General features: G+C 44.4%; 1 protein-coding gene across 4 annotated transcripts in view; it reads right to left on the reverse strand.

Moving 5' to 3' along the window:
- Rbpj (recombination signal binding protein for immunoglobulin kappa J region) overlaps window positions 1–20,034 on the reverse strand; it is a 200,109-nt gene that overhangs the window by 65,147 nt on the left and 114,928 nt on the right. For 2 of the 4 annotated variants that reach the window (XM_070012806.1, XM_070012807.1), the window contains exon 1: window positions 7,733–7,821. The exons of 1 other annotated variant lie outside the window; for it this stretch is intronic. In XM_070012806.1, the coding sequence (XP_069868907.1) occupies window positions 7,733–7,752 (20 nt within the window). In that variant the 5' untranslated portion in view covers window positions 7,753–7,821. Of the gene's footprint in view, window positions 1–7,732; window positions 7,822–7,984; window positions 8,059–20,034 lie in introns of those variants that run through there. One more of the 4 variants, XM_070012809.1, reaches the window with a different exon arrangement.

The following is a 20,034-nucleotide window of genomic DNA, read 5'->3' on the forward strand; positions in this document are numbered from 1 at the left end:
ACATATACAAAGTAACAGTTTTATGGAATGAAAATTTTCCTTGGTTAAACTTTTTATGAGGGGCTGGAAAGGTAACTAGGTGGTAACATGCTTGCACACATAAGTCCCTGGGTTTGATTCCTCAGCACCACATAAGCAGAAAAAGCTGGAAGTGGCGCTGTGGCTCAAGAGGTAGAGTGCTAGCCTTGAGCTAAAGAGCTGAGGGACAGCGACCAGGCCCAGAGTTCAGGCACAACGGACAAAAAAAAACAAAACCTTTTTATGAGAGAAACTGCTATTACAATTCTGATTATCATCTAACTGATAATGGTTAAGAGTTAATACTGCTGAATCTAAAAAAGGGATCTTGGCTTAGGAACTTGTTAAAGAAAAAGTCAACATCTCACAGCATTCAAGTGTATCATTTTTGATGCACAACTTTTGCTATTTAGAACACCCAAGTGGTGTGTCTTATTTTGTTTGCTTTTTTGTAAACTTAAAATACTATAAATAGTACCAAAACTGTTATGATGTTACCAATCTGACTGAAAAGCTGCCATGCTTATCTCTACAACACAACAAACATACAAATATTTATACAGACAGGTAATTACTACCATTTACACTACCTCTGATGTTGGCCTCTTCCTCCACCCCTGAAGTAAGTTTGTTAGGTTGGTGGAATACATTACCCTTTTCAGATCATTAGTTTATCACTTCATTTCCCCCAAGCAGAATTGAACCTAATGAGGCACAAGCAACATCGTGATATGTGGTGGCAAGCCTAAGGGGCTTCCAGAACTGTGGGCAGGCTACCTGCTTTAAAAAAAAAAAAAAAAAGGTAGCAACTCGGCATTTAACATTCCTACATTGTTATGGCTATCCAGTAGACAAGAAAGTAGTTTAAAAAGAGAGAGACCCCAATAAGTTGGCGGTGACTCAATGACAACATCCATGGTGAAGCAGTATTTTACCAAATACTTAAAATGCAAAAACAAAAGTATGTATTTCAAGGGTTGCCTTCCTAAAACACAACCCACAAACCACAGGCTGCATTATAAAAAGTCCACCTTGAAGCCTGTCCGTGAAGGGTTACCAAAGAGACAAGAGTGCTATGATAGATATGTGTACACAGTGCTTCACTATTTTATAAATCACACATTTTACTTGACCTTTATATAATTTCACATTACCTTACTTTAATAGCCATAAAATGCGTAGTAGGTAAACACAAGGCCATGCTCTCAATTTTACAGAGGTAGAAGGTAAGTTACAGAAATTATCTGCAAGTGATTTGTCCACAAGACTTGAGACTCCCTGATGACCTAAACTTACTTGATTCTAACATGGCTCCTAATGAAGAAATCTATACTATCCTAAAGTTTAATGTATATTTCATTATATCTTATAAATTATGTATTATATTTATATATCATATATCTAATAAGAACTAAAAACCCTTAAAAATAATGAAACCTAGTCTAGTACAAAGGCTCATGCCTGTAATCCCATCTATTTTTAGGAAGACAACCAGGAAGAATGTAGTTTAAAGCCAGTCCAGAAACTGAATTAGGAATATCCTAACTCAACCAATAAGCTGAGCATGATGTAATATGCCTTAACATGCCTGTCACATTGCAAGGGTAAAGGGAAAATAGGAAGATCATGGTCCAGGATGGCCAAGGGAAAGATCTCAGATTCTATTAAAAGGTTGGATGTTTGCCTCAAGTGGCAGAGTACCAGCCTAGCAAGTGTAAGGCCAAACCCAGAACTGCCAAAAAAAATGTACATATGTAAATGATTAAGGACAAAATTATATTTATCACTAAATAACTAACAGCATTTTAGTGTGATAATTATAATGTTACACTTTAGTAACACACTTCAAAGAGAATTACACCAGTCTTTTAATAACAGGGGCAGGAAGCCCAGCGTGGTGGTTTCTAGTTAAGACTATCCACTGAAATTAGTACTGAATAATAACCTACTATAGATCAGTACTTTCCACACTCACGGAGGCATTAAACAACTGGGCCAATGTCAGGAACTCAAGTTCTTCAATGTGGCTGGAGTGCTGAATATGAATGAAAGATATGTACCTGAAATTCTACTAAATGCTTTCATGCATTATCTCAATCCTCCCAACAACTCTTTTAATTAGGAATAATTATCTTGCAACTGATCAAGAGACAACAATATGCCAACTTGGTAATGACACAAAGACTTTAAGTGGCAGGGACAGAATTGGAACCCTGTGCAGATTAAAGCCTAAGTGTAGTCATAACCCTCACTCTGCTGCCTCTCTTAATGAAAGCTGCTAGGGGGAGCCATTGAAAGGTTTTTAAAGTAGAGTGGAATGGTCAAAATTGCTCTTTAGAAACCAGCTCCACAGTATGTGGAAGCTAGAGAAAGAGGATGAATCTAGAAGCAGAGGGAGACTGCTTGGTTTTCTGTAATAATCCAAGTAAGAAATGATCAGGAGAATATAAACTGTGGTGGTAAAGATGAAGTAGACAGATTAAAGAAAGATTGTAGGAGGGGAACCTATCAGTTCTTAGGGTTTGGTGAATGACATAGGAAGCCAGAACCCTGGTATGGCAAATCAAATGACAACTACCAGGAATTGAGAAGCTATAGGTTTAAGTCTTTCAATAAATACCTGCAGAATATTTCCAAGTGCAAAACACACTCCTAAAACCAAGATTCAAATGTGAAATTATAATCCTTGTAGTTAAAAAATATTCTTGAAAATTACAAAGTATTTAAAAACACAAGGTACACACACGCGCGCATGCACACACACACACACACGTATATTTGTCAATGCAGAATAAACAATCTATGCTATCACTTTTTTTTTTTTTTTTGGTGCTATCCTGGGGTTGAACTCAGGCCTTATGTGCTGTCCCTGAGCTTTCTTTGCTTGAGGCTAGCTCTCTACCACTTCAGCCACAGCTCTAATTCAAGTTTTTTGGTAGTTTTTTTGAAGCTAAGCATCTCACAGGCATTCCTGCCCAGGCTGGCTTCAAATTGTGATCCTCAGATCTCAGCCACCTATGTAACTAGGATTACAGGTCTGAGCCGCTGGCACCTGACTCTTGGCTATTGCTTAAAAAAAAAAAAAAAAAAAAAAAAACTACATGCAGAAAACAAATCAATAGAAAGACACATTCCAGGGGTTGGGGGTTTAGCTCAGCGGAAGAACACCTGCCTGGCGAGTGCAAGGCCGAGTTTGGTCCTCAGCTGGGGGGGCAGGGGGGAGGGTGATATTCTATAATTTTACAATGTGTTATATTTGAGTTTGATAGATATTTAATCTCTTATACTACCTTGTAATTTGTTTTACTTATTCCTCTTCCTCCAAGTTTACGTGTGAGGGGATTAATCTATTTTATTACCCAAACATATTTGTTTTTTTTTCAACCCATTATCACTACTGTAACTTGCCAAGAATTTAGCTCATAACCTCCTACTTGCCTTCCTATAAGTTATGACCCACTTCACATTAGCTTATTTCGGGTAACAAGTTCTAAACTTTAACACCTTCCACCCGAGGATGTACTCTACAAATCCTAAATCACAACAATTCTGTGCATATGTGACAAGTTATTACAATTCCCACTTTACTACAGTTAGGAAACTGGCCCAAGGGAAGTAGAATAACTTGGAAGTAATCACAAAACCAGATGCCAAAAATAACAACTTTTAGTCAATCCATGAGAAAATACTGCCCCTAGTATAAATAACATGAAAATTAGCATTAGGAGGAAGCAAATGCAAAATAATGCTTTAAATCCAAATCTAAGCCTCCTTTCTAAAAATGACTGAACCTGAGAATTAACATTTGAAGAACTTTCAAACAAAGCCTTTTTGTCTTAGCCATTGTGTCAAAGATTATCTAGTAAGTTACATCTGGCAAAAGTGACTTATTCCAAAAAATAATCGTTTATCTTATCCAGTTAAAAGATATTTGGGGCTGGGCACATGCCTATAATCCTAGGTTGAAGCCAGCCTAGACAGCAAAGTGTGAGATTCTGATATCCAATTAACCACCTAAATAAAGGAAATAGGGCATTGGCTCAAAGTGGTAGAGCACTAACCTTGAGCAAAAAAGTACTCAGGCCCTGAGTTCAAGCCCCATGATTCACAGAAAAGAAGAGGAAGAGGACGAGGAAGATGAGGAAGACAATGACGACATTTGGAGAGAGGGTATGGTAGCTCTTACCTGCTCACTGTGGAAAAAAAAGATCAAGAGAATCAAGTTTTGAGACCAGACTGAAAAAGACTCCATCTCAACAACAAGCCAGGCATGGTGGGACAGGCCTGGAGTCCAACTACATGAAGAGGCACAGGATGATCAAACTCTGAAGCTGACTAAGCAAAAATGTAATAACCTTTCTGAAAAAAAAACCTAATTATTGAGGGCGTGGCTCAATCTTCAGTACTGTCAAAAGTAAATAAGTGAAGCCAGTCATCGATGGCTCACAGCTGTTGTACTAGCTACTCAGGAGGCTGAGATCTGAGAAGTGAGGTTCAAAACCAGCCTAGGCAGGAAAGTCCATGAGACACTTAGCTCAAATTAACTACCAAAAAGGGGGAAGTGAAGCTGTGACTCAAATGGCAGAGTGTTAGCAATGAGAAAAAAAGGGACAGCACTCAGGCCTTGGGTTCAAGTCTCAGAACTAGTACGCACAAGTGCACACAGAAACAAATATGTATATAAACACAAATGAGTGAATGTGTAAAAAACATGGAGAGAATTGTGTTGACAGAACAAGAGGCAACTTTTCAGCCAAGATATTTAAACTCTAATGCTGTTAGAACAGATTCAAAAAGTTGAGTGACCCTTGTATTATTTTCCCAAAAATTAACAGGGTTAATAAAGGTAAAACTTTAATATTTTATAGTTAATGTTCAGAATGAAAGTTCCTTAGCCATAACTTACCATATGCATTTCCAAATATGCTGTCATTTGTTGTAACTTAAGGGCACTGTTTTATCTGATTAAATCAGTCTTACATGTTTTTTTTTTTCAAATCGTGATTTATGTAATGACTTTCTCTGTTTATGTGGTACACAGGAATCAAACCCAGGGCCTCATACATGCTAGGCAAGCATTCTACCACTAAGCCACATCCCCAGCCTAGTCTTGAATGATTTTAAAACAACACAACTCCTTTTCAAAGTGAGTTTATGATGTCTGTGTGATTATACTTAAAGGACATGTCAGAGCAAACTATTGTCCATTATTACAGTATTTACACTCTGCTGACAGTCAAAACACTGCTCAAGAATTGCCCTTCCAATACATAGCTATGCACTAAAAACAAGTATGGGAGATGACTGTTAATAAAAGTCCTTTGAATCCAAGCTGTAAATTTTCAGGAATCTCTTGTAGCACTCATAAAAACATTGCTTTCCATTAATTAAAACTCAACCTAATTCTAATAATCACTTTTAAAGAAAAAAGTTTGCTCACATTACTTCCAGCCATCCAGTACATTCTCTATCATCAGTACTTCTTGTAACTGAAATGATGCTAGCAATGACTTTTATGGATGATGTATCTTAGTAGCAAACGTCTAAGTTAAAAAAAAAAAAAAGACTCCTGAAAAATACACTCAGTATAGTAATCCTGGTAAACTCAATACTTCTTATTCTGAGCAACAAGAATAACTAGGGCCTCAAGTACACACAGCACCGCACCCCATTCCCCAAGCTTCTAACATTACCATAACAATATGAGCTGACGACAATTTAATGTTCCTTTTTAACAAGAACGTGCATTTTAAATAACCTCACTTAGGCCATTACCGGTCTTTTGACTGTAGTTAATATTTTCCACAAAGACCCTAAAAGGAATATTCATTCATCTCCCAAAACTAAACTACATTCCCAGAAGCTTAATCCCGTTGAAAAAAGGTTGATGTAATGCATCTACAGAAACAAAAATTACAAACTATAAACTCAGTCAACTCTTATCTGTAAATTGTAAACTTTAATGATGAAGAACTAAACCGTGTCTATTTGATGCCCAACCCGGACAGATGCTTCTCCTTACCAAACAGGCGTCACTGGCAAAATAACCAGCCTACAGAATGCTAATCCTCCACCCCATTCACTAGTTTTCAACATCAGAATCCACTCAACCCCTATATAGCACGCCAAATGAAGACATTGTATCTGGACGTAGTCTCAAATAGCAATTACACACACACACACACACACACACACACACACACTCACACACACAGCGCCTATTTTTCTGGACGTATTCTCAAATAGCAATTACACACACACACACACACAGCGCCTATTTCTCTGGACGTATTCTCAAATAGCAATCACACACACACACACACACACACACACACACACACACACACACACACACACACACACACACACACACCGCCCGTTTCTCCGCGTCTCACACACACACACACACACACACACACACACACACACACACACACACACACACACACACACACACACACACACACACACACCGCCCGTTTCTCCGCGTCTCACAATACTCTCCCCCAAGCCCCAAGCATCCCCAGGTAACCCAGAGATACAAAGCTGCACTTGGCCTAGGCCTTCTGAACCCATCGGGGAAGGCGCGCGGGAGGGGGGTGGGGGGGGATAACCATCAAGAGACGGGATCTTTTTCCAGGGCGACAGTTTCCAAGCAAAACAACCACAAGAGACAGCAACGAAAACTGGAAACGTTTTAATCCCGAGAGAAAGGGGCACAGGGCAGGGGTGGGAGGAAAACACATGTAATCCCGAAAGGGGTGAGAAGAAAACTTCGGTATCCTTCCCCCCCCCCCCCCCAGCATCTTTCGGACTCAGAACAAGAAGTCACAGAGTCTTGCGTGCACTTGGATGCACCAGACGGGGAGTCCCCGGGGCTGAGACAGTTCAGGAGACACACGCGCACGGTGGGCAGCGGATAAACCAAGCGACGCTTGGAGGGAAGGCGGGGGGGGGGGGGGAGTAAACCCCTAGAGATTGGGGAGCGGGGGCTTAGGAAGTCTCAGGAGGTGACCAAGGACCAAACAGAAAGGTGAGACGGGGGAGACACTTGGGGAAGACAAAGGGACTGGGACGGGAATGCGCTCCCCGGGCTGTGGCAGGTCACCGGGCTACGGAGCGGAGAAACACAACAAAGAGGCACGGGAGGCGAGACAGCGATGGAGAGGGGATGCGGGACGCGGCGGGTCGGACAAAGCGCCCAAGGCGGAGAAACAAAGGGCCCGGGGTAGAGACTCGCGGGGGGCGAGGGGGGGACAGCTCGGAAAGACAAAGCGCCCGGGGCCGGGGGGGGCGCACCGGCGGGGATAAGGGGCGACTCGGCCCGGAGGAACAAAAGCTACGCGGGGGCTCCCCGGCAGCGTCCCCCCCCGCCGGGCAGGGCTCCCCGGGCAGCGTCCCCCCGGGCAGGGCCCTCCTCCGGCGGGGCGCGCGGCGGGCGCAGCGCCCGCGGGTCCCGCGCGCCGGCCGCACTCGCGCCCGCACCCCGGGGCCTCGCCGCCGCCGCCGCCGCCCGCCCTCACGCGCCGAAGCCCGAGCCACCGCGGCAGCCGAGCGGGCAGCGCGCCGCCGCGCTCGCGGCACGCGACGCCGCTCCCTCCTCGCGGCCTCTCGAGACCCGGCCGAGCCGCGGTCCTCGAACCCGCCGCCCGCCACGGGCTGCCAGACGCCCGCAACTTTCCCGGTTCCCAGCGCTCGGTTCCTTCAGACTTACCCTGTCACAACAGGCGCCATCTTCCACAAACTCTCGCCAAAACTCCAACCCTCGCGAGATTCCCCCCGAAGCCTGCCCGGGTCCCTCTCTCCTCTCCCCCCCTCCCCTCCCCGCCCCTTCCCTTTTTGCCTAGCTTCTCGATTCCACCCAGCCCCGGTACTCCTCTCCCCCTCGCGGCGCCGCGCACAGCCCGCCGCCTCGCGCCGCCCGCCGAGCAGGCGATGCAGCTCACTGCCTCCTCGGGAAACCTACCCGAGCCACGGAGCATGCGCAGGCGGCTCCTCCGCGGGCGAGCCCTCCGCGCAGTCCATGGGGAGCGCTCCGGAGATCCGGGTTTTGGGACGCGCCCACGGGAACGTACGTGGAGACTGAGGAAAACCGGAGGGGCGGGGAGGTGTGTGTGAAGGGGGGGGGAATTACTACGGGGACAGGCAACGGAGGGTCAGGGGGCGGGGCCGAGGGCCCGGGAGGAGGGGTCCTGGGAAAATACGCGGCGCTTCCCAGGCCGCCTCCTCCCCGCGTGGGTGTGCTCCCGGTGGCTTCCAGCTCACCGCATTCGCGGCCTTTTCATTCATTCGGGCGTTCAGTGGACGCCTCCTCCCGGCTCGCGTCGGTGCGCGTGTGCGCTCGGCCGAGATCCCTGGGGTCTGGACCAGTGAGTGACCGGCCCGGAGCGGTCTCCATTCATTGGCCTCCCCGACCCCCCCTCCTCTCCCCACTGCAGGTAGGGAAACTGGCACGGTCACCACGTGGCCCGATCGCTCCCACCGCTTTTCGGATAGAAAACTTTTGCCCGTCGAGTGGTGTCGCCTTGGGTGCAAACTCAGGTCCGCTGCGGGCCTCGGGCCCCGGCGCAACGGGGAGCCACCCGGCCTGCCACCCGCCGGGGCGCCGAGCGGCCGGACTCCAGCAGAGACCAGTGCGCGGGGATGAGGAGCCGCTCCCCGCCGCCCCCGACGCTAGCCACGCAGCCCAGCCGAGGGCCCCAGCGCGCGGGGACGCTCAGCTGCTGCCGGCGCGTGCGAGCCCGGCCGCAGGCAGGACGCTGCCCAGAAAACCGGTCCTCCCGTGCGCCTGGCTTGCAGCCCCAAACGCACTTAACCTGGCCCAGAAAAATCGCGAAGCCCCTAGCAGACGCGATGTGGTGGGGCATTTAATAACCGGGGGCAGAGCCCGAACCCCGCCGCCCCCTGTTCCTATGTGCAGCTTCTCCTCCCTCCACCTCTCCGTCTCCCCCGCTCCCCTCCTTGCCCTGTCCTTTTCCTGGAGATTCCCAGCTCTAGCACAGCCTCTTGCAGGGAGCCACAAAACCCGGAGAACTGGAATCTGCCTCCCACCCACCCCCTCCACCTCCCCAATCTGCGGAAGGCGCTGCAGGATTGGCGCGCCACGCGCGAGCGGCACTGCGCATGCGTCCCATGCGGGCAGTCCAGTCTCACGCTACACCTCCTTCCTACCGCCTGCCACTACTCCGCTCAGACACAACACAGGCCGTGGGAATTTTCCTAAGCCTCGCGAGAACGCGCTCCCTCTCCTCACACACACACACCCCCGCGCCGCCCCCGCCAATCCCCCGCCGGGTAAGGCTTTCGCCCCAAGTCTCGCGGAGCCCGAGCCGAGCAGGTGCCCGGGTCGGCGGTGCGACTCCCGGCGCGGTGCGTGCCGCGCGTGCCCGGGCGGGGCGGGTGGGCGCGAGGCGGGGAGACCCGACCCCGAGGTCTCACGGGCACGCCCCGCGAGGCTGGATGCCAGCCGTGGAGTGAGGGAAGTTCCCAGGTGCGGGAAGTGAGAGGTCAGGTTCAAGGGCCCCGAGCAGCGCCGGCCCCTCTCCCGGGGAGGCTTCCGGCCGCCCTGCGGAGCCGGCCTGGTACTTTCCCAAAGTGTGTTCCGCGCCGCTCACTCCGCCTTCTTGGAGTTGACAGACAGGCCCCCGTGTCCAGTTTGAGTCATGCCTTTGAGTCACCTTAGTCCGATCACCAACCAGTTCTGCTGCAACCCAAGTTCGAATGCCCTTAGCCTCTCTCCTCTCACCCGATTGCCGGCCTCGTGAGCCGGAGAAAGTGGAAAAGGCCGGCGGCACCCGGCCTGCCCCAGCATGGTTGCAGTGCATTAGAGGGACGGGATGTTTTTATTTATTTCCCTTTGTCTTCCAAGCCTTTTAAAGTAATCCCCACGGATCAGTTTCTGTTCTTTTTTCCCCTCCTCCCACGACTATGATAAAATTGCTTTTGCTTTCCTTCCCCTTTCCATTTTAGGAAGTGTTTTATCAGGTGCTTTAGTGACTACCCCTTTAAATACATCTTTTCTTTTTGGATTATTTCTTCAACCATTCAAGTTTCAGATTGACTCTCTGTACATGCAGTTTCTGTCCACCTCAGCCTGGCATTGCCTAAGAACTGGTGTCTTGCTGACATACACCATTGGCCTACAATTGTAGGACTGATGTTTTGGGGAGGGGGTGGGGTACTAGAGCTTAAACCCTAGGCCTTGTGTGTGTTAGGCAAGCACTCTATCACCAGTGGCATCCCCAGACCCTTTTTGAGAAAGGGTCTCAAGAACTTTGCTTGGGCTTGCCTGGAATTCAAGATCCTTCTGCCTCCATCTCCTTAGTAGCTGGGCTTACAGGCCTGAGCCACCAGGCCCTGCTCATTTTCTGTCAATTATGTAACTAAATAGGAAATCAACTTTTTGGAGCCTTCAAGGTTTCTAGGTTTCTTGAGTTTGTATATGCTTATTCCTTTGATTATAACTTTACACAGAAAAAAAAGAGAAAATGAGACAGTTTAAAACAATGCATCAGTGCAAATCTCATTTACAACAGAAGAACACAGGAAGAATGTAATGACCTTAAAGGTATTCCTTGAATCCTTCTCCCAAAATTTGTCAGCTATGTTTTAGTCACTAGTCTAACTTGGAGATTATGGCCATTGAGAATTCTGTGGCCTTGGAAATCCTTGGTAACCACACATCTAATCTAATCACATCTCTTCATCCTCACTTTTAAACAGCTTTCCTCCATCTTTTCCCATCTCAATAAATGGCAATCCCTGGCCAGGCACTGGTGGCTCATGCCTGCTACTTAGGAGCTGAGATCTGAGGATTACAGTTTGAAGCCGGCCTGGGCAGGAAAGTCCATGAGATTTTAATGTCCAGTTAAACACCCTCCCCCCCCCCAAAAAAAAAAAAATTCCAGAAGTGGAGCTGTGGCTCCAGTGGTAGAGCACTAGCCTTGAGTTAAAAAAAAAAAAAACAAAAAAAACAAAAAAAAAAAAACAGCACCTAGGCCCTCAGTTCAAGCCTTAGGAACAATTCCCTTGTTCCCCCCCCCCCCCCAAATAGCACTCTTCCTCCAAAAAAGTTCCCACAGTCCTATCATATCTTTACCTCCTTGCTACCAGCCCAGTGTAACCCATCTCTTTAACCAACTGGCTTGCAGGAAGGGAATCTCCTCACTGGTGTTCTTGTTTTCCAATCTTAACCTTCCCTCTGTGACTTCTCAAATGGAGCATTATGAGTCATCCTCTAGAACTCTCCAAGGGTTTTCTCATTTTAACCATCACTATGATATACACAAGGTTGGCTGCCACCGAACTCTACTGACCTTCCTGATCTTCACTCCTCCTACTCTTTTTCTAGCTACTCCTGGACCACACCCAGTATACTCAACCCTACATGGCATTCTGTCCCCTCTGACACCTCAAACCTCACTCCTTTTTTCTTCTTAGAAGTCACCTCAGTGAGGCTTTCCCTGATCACCCCTTCATTAGAGTGACATTCATATACCTTATCCCCTTTTACTTTTATCATGACATCACAATTACATTTTATATCATGTTTGTGTATTGTGTTCACTGTCTGTGTCTTCCCATTCTAATATTATTAAAAACAGGGACTTCTGTCTATTTTGTCCATTGTTCAAGCCCCAGCCACCAGAACAATGTCTGTTTTGGTATCTGGAGGAGGAATACAATGCCTCTTCCACTTTGGGGAAGAGCAGAAATGATTCAGAAGATTCACTAAGCCTTCTAGGTTGAAAGTAACACTGGGATTAGAGCAGCAAAAGTACCCAAGTACCATCTACTTGGAAGGAGAAAAAGCTCACAGAGCTTTCTGCAAAAACAAATCAAAAAGCCTGAAGCTGGTAGCTTACAGCTATAATCCTAGCTACTCAGAAGACTGAGATCTGAGAATCATCATTCAAAGCCAGCTTGGGCAGGGAAGTCCATGAGACTCATCTCCTGCTGCTCAAGTGATAGAGCACTAGCCTTAAGCAAAAGAAGCTCAGGGTCAGTGCCCAGACCCTAAGTTCAAGACCCAGGACTGGAACACAAAGAAAGGAAGGAAGGAAGGAAAGAAATAGGAAGAAAAGAAAATAATAAAAATATATAACTGGCTCTTGGTGCATTCAGACATATTTAGTGTTCTTAGCACTATAGGTTAGGCATTTTTCTTTAGTGCTTCACAACATAGATAGCAAAGCTCCCCTCCCCCCCAACCCAGGGAGGTCTAGCTAACAGGGCACAGTTCAGTTGCCTTGTTCTGTGTTAGGATTGAGATCTAAACTACAGGCAGTTAGCTGAAGGATGGAAGAAGCACTGCTTCTTGCCTGATAGGTGCAGGAAGGCAAATATTTGTAGAAATGACTTTGAGCTGACTCTCACCTGAGTGGGAGTTCAGAAGACAGTAAGAGGAGGAAGCATCACAGCACAGGAAGCTGCAGGTTCAGGCCCTGAGGTGTGAAAAGGCCTCTTGCATTCAGGGGAAGTCCAGTTGAGACTGGCATATACAGAAGAGGAACAAGCATCCAAGCAGGGTCATAAGAAGGACCTAGTAGAGAACTGTAGTTCACAAAAGTTAGTAAGTTAGTAGACATCACTAAGGCTAAAAGAGTCAGTTTGGAGCCTGGCACCAGTGTCTCACACCTGTACTAGCTATTCAAGATCTAAGGATCCTGGTTCAAAGCCAGCCTGACAGAAAAGTCTGTGAGAGTCTTATCTCCAATTAAGCACCAAAAGTGTAAAAAAATAGCTTGAGTCAGCACCTCGGCCCTCTAGCCAGGTGCTAGAAGCAGCTCACACTTGTAATCCTAGCTGCTTAGGAAGTTGTAAGAAAAGAATTAAGGTTCAAAGCCAGCCAGGGCTAAAAAGTCTTTGAGACTAGCTCCCATTCACCAGAAAAAAGTGCTGGAGGTATGGCCTCAAGTGGTAGAATACTGTGAGAGCAAGAAAATCCAAGGAGAATGTAAAGGCCCTGATTTCAAACTCCAGTGCCACTACCAAAAAAAAAAAAAAAAAAAAAAAAAAAGAGTTAAAGAACAAGCATTTGTAAGAGGCCAGTCAGATTCTGATGTGCATTGTCCATGAACCAAGCTTTGAGGATCTTGGTTATAAAACAAATGTAGGTAAAACCTTCCTCAGAAGTTTTACGTTCCAGGGACTAATTACATATTGTTTCTTTTGTAAAATTCTGTAAGTAAAATATTTTATAGTAAGAGGGATACATTTGGGAGTCCCCGAGGATAATCTAGGGGGAAAGTAAAGCAGTTAGTAGTTCCTTAGGGGGTCATTACAATTTGTTTTGGTCATTTAAACACAGTGATGCATTTCAGCAGGGCTTTCATCCTCAGATCAAGTCACACCATGATCCCATAATGAGACTTACTAAAACATTGAGGCTTTCTCTGGGCAGCTACTTAATAGCATATTTAGTCTCTGGACCCACATTGCCAGTATTCCAGTTGTCAGACCCCAGACAAGGAAATCCCCTGTCTTGGTCTTTGTTTCTTTACCTATAAAACAGGAATCACTTTCCCAGTGGATAGGGTTGTAGGGACTCCATATGTGTTTTAAAACACATAGAACATTGCTACAGTATTGTTGCTACGGTAGTGGTATGATGTTTGTTTTTCATAACTTCCAATTGTCTCATCAAAACCCCCAAAGAACACATCAAAATGTTCTTGAAACCTCAAGAATCAATCTTAAAAATAGACAAATATGCCAGTTGCCAGTGGCTCACTCCTGTAATCCTAGCTACAAAGAAGGATGAGATCTGTAAGATCTCATTTGGTTTGAAGCCAGCTCAGGCAGGAAGCCCATGAGACTCTTTATCTCCAGTCAGTCGCAGAAAAAGCCAGACATGAAGCTGTGGCTCAAGTAGTAGAGTGCTAGCCTTGATTGAGCAAAAAGAGTTCAAGGACAGCACCCAGGCCCAGACTTCAAACCCCAGCACTGGCAAGAAAAAATATAATGATGATATTGTCAAGATCATTGTTAATTCATTTATCTTTTTCTTTGTTTGGAAAGTACTGGAGTTTGAACTCAGGGCTTTGCACTTGGCAGGCAGACACTTGACCACTTGAAACATACCTTTATCCCCTTTTGTTCTGGTTATTTTTGAGATGAAGTCTTAGTATTTTTCCTGAGACAGCCAGGACACTGAGATCCTTCTGTTTAACTTCCTGTCATAGTTTGGATAAAAGGCATGAACTACCACATCCAGCTTTTTCTGTACAGATGGTATTTTTTTAGGGGGTAGAGGGTGGGGTGGCCTGGAGCCTAGTCTCCTGAGTAACCAGAATGACAGACACCTACTACATCATCTCACTATTAGTTGAGATGATATCTAATAAACTTTTTCCTGGACTAGCCTTGTACTGCAATCCTCCCATTCTTAGCCTCCCAAATAGCTAGGGTTACAGATTTAAGCACCACAACCTGGCAAGGTTTGTCATATCCCACTTAGAAATTACAATATCATATTATTTCATTTCTAAGGAACTCACCTATCTAAAAAGTTTAGGAAACCTATAGTACTACATGGCCACCGAGGACACCTCTGAGGATGCAAAGTAGGACATCATGGGAATAGAAAGTGCATTGATTGGGCACCTAAAAAGTTCGGAAGACTAGCCAGGTGCCCATGGCTCATGCCTATAATCCTTGCTACTCAGGAGGCTGAGATCTGAGCATCAAGGTTCAAAGCCAACCCTGGCAAGAAATCCATGAGACTCTTATCTCCAATAACCACACACCAAAAAAAGCCAAATGTGGAAGAGTGGCTCAAGTGCTGTGAGCACAAGAAGATCAGGGACAGCACCCAGACCCTGTATTCAAGCTTTAGGACTGCACCAAGACAAACAACAAAAAACAAACAATCAAAAAACTTTTGAAAACACAGCAGAAATGATAGCCTTTTGCTCCACAGGTACAGTTTGCCTCCTGGTTTTCATTCATCCCTTCTATACAGAACATTGTATATTGTTTTCTACTATGTGTTAATCAAGGTTAATCAAATGTACAGGGGTTAGAAAGAGCACCAAGAAAGATTCCATCAGACCATGCAATTCTGTAAGGAACATGAGATCTGCTTCCAGAATTCAGAGAAGTAAAAGGCACACTGAAAATGAGTTAGAGTCACAGAGTAAGCTTCAGATGAGCTTGAGAAACAAAAATAAATATTCATCCTTTGTTTCTAATTGTGGTTACATTTTCACAGAATTCTTGAGCTCTGGCCGTCTGACTTGTTTGCAGCCATGAGTTGAGCTTTGCTTAGCTGGTTAGCATGGGAGGCAGTTCAAGAACACAAAGTAAGAAAATGAACAGGCCATTTACGCTAGTAAAGTGGAACGCGAATGGAATCAAACATTTGGTGTGAAGAATGTGTACAAATCTAATAATTTGTCAGAAGTTTTCATGTGAATGTAATTGAAAGAAAATGCTCCCATGTGTGATTGATCTATTTTGTACTTTTCATAACATGAGAAAATAAAAATGAACACAGTCTAAACAAGAAATGACTGTGGGAATCAAACATTCCAGCTGCTATCTGTTCTTAAGAGAATATACTTTTCAGATCCAGAAGTTTCCTAGTAGTCATGTATCATATGTTGCCATGGTTTGGGATTTCATGTCAAGTCAGTGTCAGAAACTCTAGGGTTTTTTTTTGTTTTTTGGTTCTTTGTTTTTTTTTTTGAAGCTGGCTTGTGAAAGAACATTGAACCTACTCTACCATTAAGTCCTAAGTTGAGCCTACATTACTAACTAGCTGGCCAACTTTGAACAAATTCACATCCCTCCCTCCCTCTTTTCTTCCCCCCCTTCCTCCCTCTCTCCCTTCATTTCTTTCTTTCTTCTTTCATTCATTTTTTTGGGGGGGGGTCCAGTTGTGGGCCTGAACTCTGGGCCTGGACACTGTCCCTCAGCTTTTCAGCTCAAGGCTAGCACTCTACCACTTGAGCAACAGCACCACTTCTGGCTTTTTTTTCCTGCTTATGTGGTGCTGAGGAATCAAACCCAGGGCCTCATGCATGCAAGGCAAGCGCTCTACCACTGAGCCACCTTCCCAGCTCCATTCCTTTTTTTCTTTCCTTCCTTCTTTCCTCCTTCCTCCCTTCATCCCTTCATTCCTTCCTCCTTCCATCCCTCCCTCTCTCCTTTTTTTCTTTTGTCAGTGGTGGGGCTTGAACTCTAGGCCTGGGCTCTGTCCCTCAGGTCTTCAGCTCAAGGCAAGTGCTCTACCACTTGAGCCACAGCAACACTTCCACTTTTCTGGTGGTTTATTGGAGATAAGAGTCTCACGGACTTTCTTGCCCAGGCTGGCTTTGAACTGTGATCCTCAGATCTCAGCCTCTTTAGTAGCTAGGATTAGAGGCAGCTCCCGGCTGCTCTCTCCTTTTCAGTCTCTGTACCAGGGCCTGAATTCAGGACCTTACACTCTTGATTTTTCTTTCAAGGCTGGCTGGTGCTCTACTACTGAGTCATACCTCCAGTCCCAACTTTTTACTAGTTAATTGGAGATAAGAATTTTCTGCCTGGATTGACGTCAACCTTTTTTCCCCTAATCCTGGGGCATGAATTCAGGACCTGGGCACTGTCCCTGAGCTTCTTTCTTCAAGGCTAGCACTCTACCACTTGAGCTACAGCACTACTTCCAGCATTTTTTGTTAATGTAGTACTGAGGAATTGAACCCAGGGCTTCATGCATGCTAGGCAAGCATTTTACCACTAAGCCACATTCCCAACACTGACTGCAAACTTTGATCCTCAAACCTCAGCCTTCTTACAAGCATGAGTCATCAATACCTGACCTAAGTTCACATTGCTTTTTGTGTGTATTGCTTTTTGCTATCCTGAGGCTTGAACTCAGTGCCTGGGCACTGTCCCTGAGTTTTTGTTCTCAAGGCTAGTGCTCTACTCCATGAGCTCTACTTCTAGCTTTTGGCTAATTAAGAAGCTAAATAAGAAGTTTATGGAGGAGCTAGGAAGGTTGCTTAGTGGTAGAGTGTTTGCCTAGGATGCATAAGGCCCTGGGTTTGATTCCTCAATACATATACAGAAAAAGCCAGAAGTTGTGCTGTGACTCAAGTGGTAGAGTGCTAGCCTTGAGCAAAAGAAGCTCAGCGACAGTGCCCAGGCCCCGAGTTCAAGCCCCAGGACTAGCAAAAAAAGAAAATAGAATGGAAACAATTGCTTTTAAGTATGGTTAGTAATATGTAATTCTTGACACATTTACTTTCTAAAAGTTGACTGGTTATCCAGAAAAGTCATTTGAACAAAACACGATCACTACATTTTCTGTGCTATGTTATTATGAATGAATCTTTTGCTTTGAGAATGATGGTCCTTATCAATGTTTTCAAATAAAGCTTGCCAAGAAGGTTTTACTCTGTGCCTCTGAATTGCTTGTCACAGATGGTATAATGATAACCATCAATTTATTGATATGCCCTTTGTGGTTAGCACCCTTGTTCAAAATAGACTAAAGACTAAGAAGGTAACTGTGGACTCTCTCTATTCAGGCACTGACAAATAGTGAGATGCTAAAGAATTTCCATGAAATATCTAACCTTCTCAAAGACAATTCCCTTGAACATACAAGGAACATACATTATAAGGAAAAACTTCTATCAATTCTAAGTAAACTATTAATAAATGCTAAGGACAGACTTGTTAACATACAATAGGTGTGTTTGAAAGTTTTGTTCAAATCCTACATGTATTTCTTTTGAGAAATGCATTGAAGAAACAATTTAGCTGGGCACTGATGGCTCACAACTCTAATCCTAGCTACACAGGAGGCTGAGATCTGAGGATCATGGTTCAAAGTCAGCCCAGGCAGGAAGTCCTTGGGATTCTTATCTCCAATAAGCTACCCAGAAAAAGCCAGAAGTGGCAGTGTGGCTTAAGTGGTAAAGCACAAAGCCTTGGGCACAAAAAGGCTTAGGGACAGAGCCTGGGCTCTGAGTTCAAACCCCAGAGACAAGAAAGAAAGAAAGAAAGAAAGAAAGAAAGAAAGAAAGAAAGAAAGAAAGAAAGAAAGAAAGAAAGAAAGAAAGAAAGAAAGAAAGAGAGAGAGAAAGAAAGAAGGAAAGAAAGAGAGAGAAAGAAAGAGAGAGAAAGAGAAAGAAAGAGAAAGAAAGAAAGGGAAGGAGGGAGGGAGGGAAGGATGAAGGAAGGAAAGAAAAGAAAAAAGAAAGAAAAAGAAACAATTTAAAGGAATCCTTAGACTCTGTATCAGTATCATATTGTTCTATATGGAGTTTTTGCAAGTCGAATGATTATTTAACTAAATTTAGTCATAATTCACATCTAGTAGAAGGTAAAACAAATTATTTTACAGGAGGGCTGGGAATGTGGCTTAGTGGTAGAGTGCTTGCCTAGCATGCATGAAGCCCTGGGTTCCATTCCTCAGTACCACATAAACAAAAAAGTCAGAAGTGGCGTTGTGGCTCAAGTGGTAGAGTGCTAGCCTTGAGCAAAAGAAACATAGGGAGAGTGCCCAAGCCCTGATTTCAAGCCCTAAGACTGTCAAAAAGAATTATATTATGGTGTTATGACTATTACATTAATGGAAAAACATTTTCAAGGTTATAACTAATTTGCCTGTCGTATAAGTACTCCTGAAAGATTTGGAAATTTATGCCATCTTCTTTTTCTTCTTCTTCTCCTTCCTCCTCCTCCTCATCGTCTTCTTCTTCTTTCTCTTCTAGCATCCCAAATATATCAAATATCCCAAATTCTATCCTCACAAACACTTTTGACTTCAGTGAGAGTTAGAAACTACTATCTGGGAGAAGCATTTGGCTTCTATTTTTCAAGTCTCTATTTCTCCAGAAATTTTCTTATGAAATGCAAATCTGGTTTTAATCAAACAGTTATACCTACATAGCATCATACTTTCCTTCACCAGCAAACAGTAAGTATTTTATTTTTAACTAGCATAGCTATCTCTGTATTTGCATGGTACTTTCCAGGGTTCTAAAATAAGCAACAAATCACAGAAGAAAACAAAAAAGACATAAGAACCAAAAGATAACGTCAGAAAAACAGAACAGATTATGTGTAGAAGAATTTACATCTATGCAATCTCTATTGCATTTTCAAAAGGTTGTAGGCCAGTCTAACAGATTTTATATTCAAAAGGATGCTATGGACCGGAGATGTAGCTTACTGGTGAGTGCTAGCTTAGCATTGGTGAGGCCCTACATTTGATCCCCAGCTCTTTGATAAACAAATAAATAAATAAATGTAGTGTAAAATGTGTGAAGTAACTATAAATAGGGTTTAGTCTCTATTCCCCAAGGCCTCCCAGGGACATCAGGTGGGTAGGTAGTCTGGTGGGTAGGTAATTTCCTCCGTGTTTTTACAAATTACCATCCAAGAATATGACTTTTAAAAGTTAAACTCTTAGAAATGATATATATGGTTGGCAGTGAGTTCTTTTTTTCCAGCTACACAGAAATTTAAATGATTTTGAGATTAAAGGTATTGCTATGTTGGTAGAGCACTAGCCAAAAGCAAAACATCAAGTACTGAATGATTTTTGTTACTATACACGAATAGAAAATACTTTGTGTCACACATTCTATTTTAGATTATAATTTAAAAAAATTATGGGCAAAAGTATACATGATAAGAGGTGCAGGAATGACTTGTTTCTAAATAGCTTATATTAAATTTCTTTAAAATATATGAACTAGTAAAAGTGAGTGACTAAGAATGATTAAACAATAAAAAGAAAGACAATGTGTGTGTGTGTGTGTGTGTGTGTGTGTGTGTGTGTGTGTGTGTGTGTGTGTGTGTGGTGTGTACCACTCTGGGGTCTTTTGTTTTTTTTTCTTGACTTTAAGCTCAAACCTGGGGCTCTACCACTTGAGCCTTATCCCCACTTCCAGCTTTTTGTTGGTTAATTGTAGGTAAGAGTCTCAAAGATTTTTCTTACAGGGCTGGCTTCTGAGAACCTCAGTGCTCATCTGCTTGAGTTTGCCAAGCATGAGCCACCAGCAACTCGCTTGCAAAGAA

Source organism: Dipodomys merriami, unplaced genomic scaffold (genome assembly GCF_024711535.1).
Source record: "Dipodomys merriami isolate MVZ:Mamm:240054 unplaced genomic scaffold, mDipMer1.0.p SCAF_9, whole genome shotgun sequence".
Lineage (NCBI taxonomy): Eukaryota > Metazoa > Chordata > Mammalia > Rodentia > Heteromyidae > Dipodomys > Dipodomys merriami.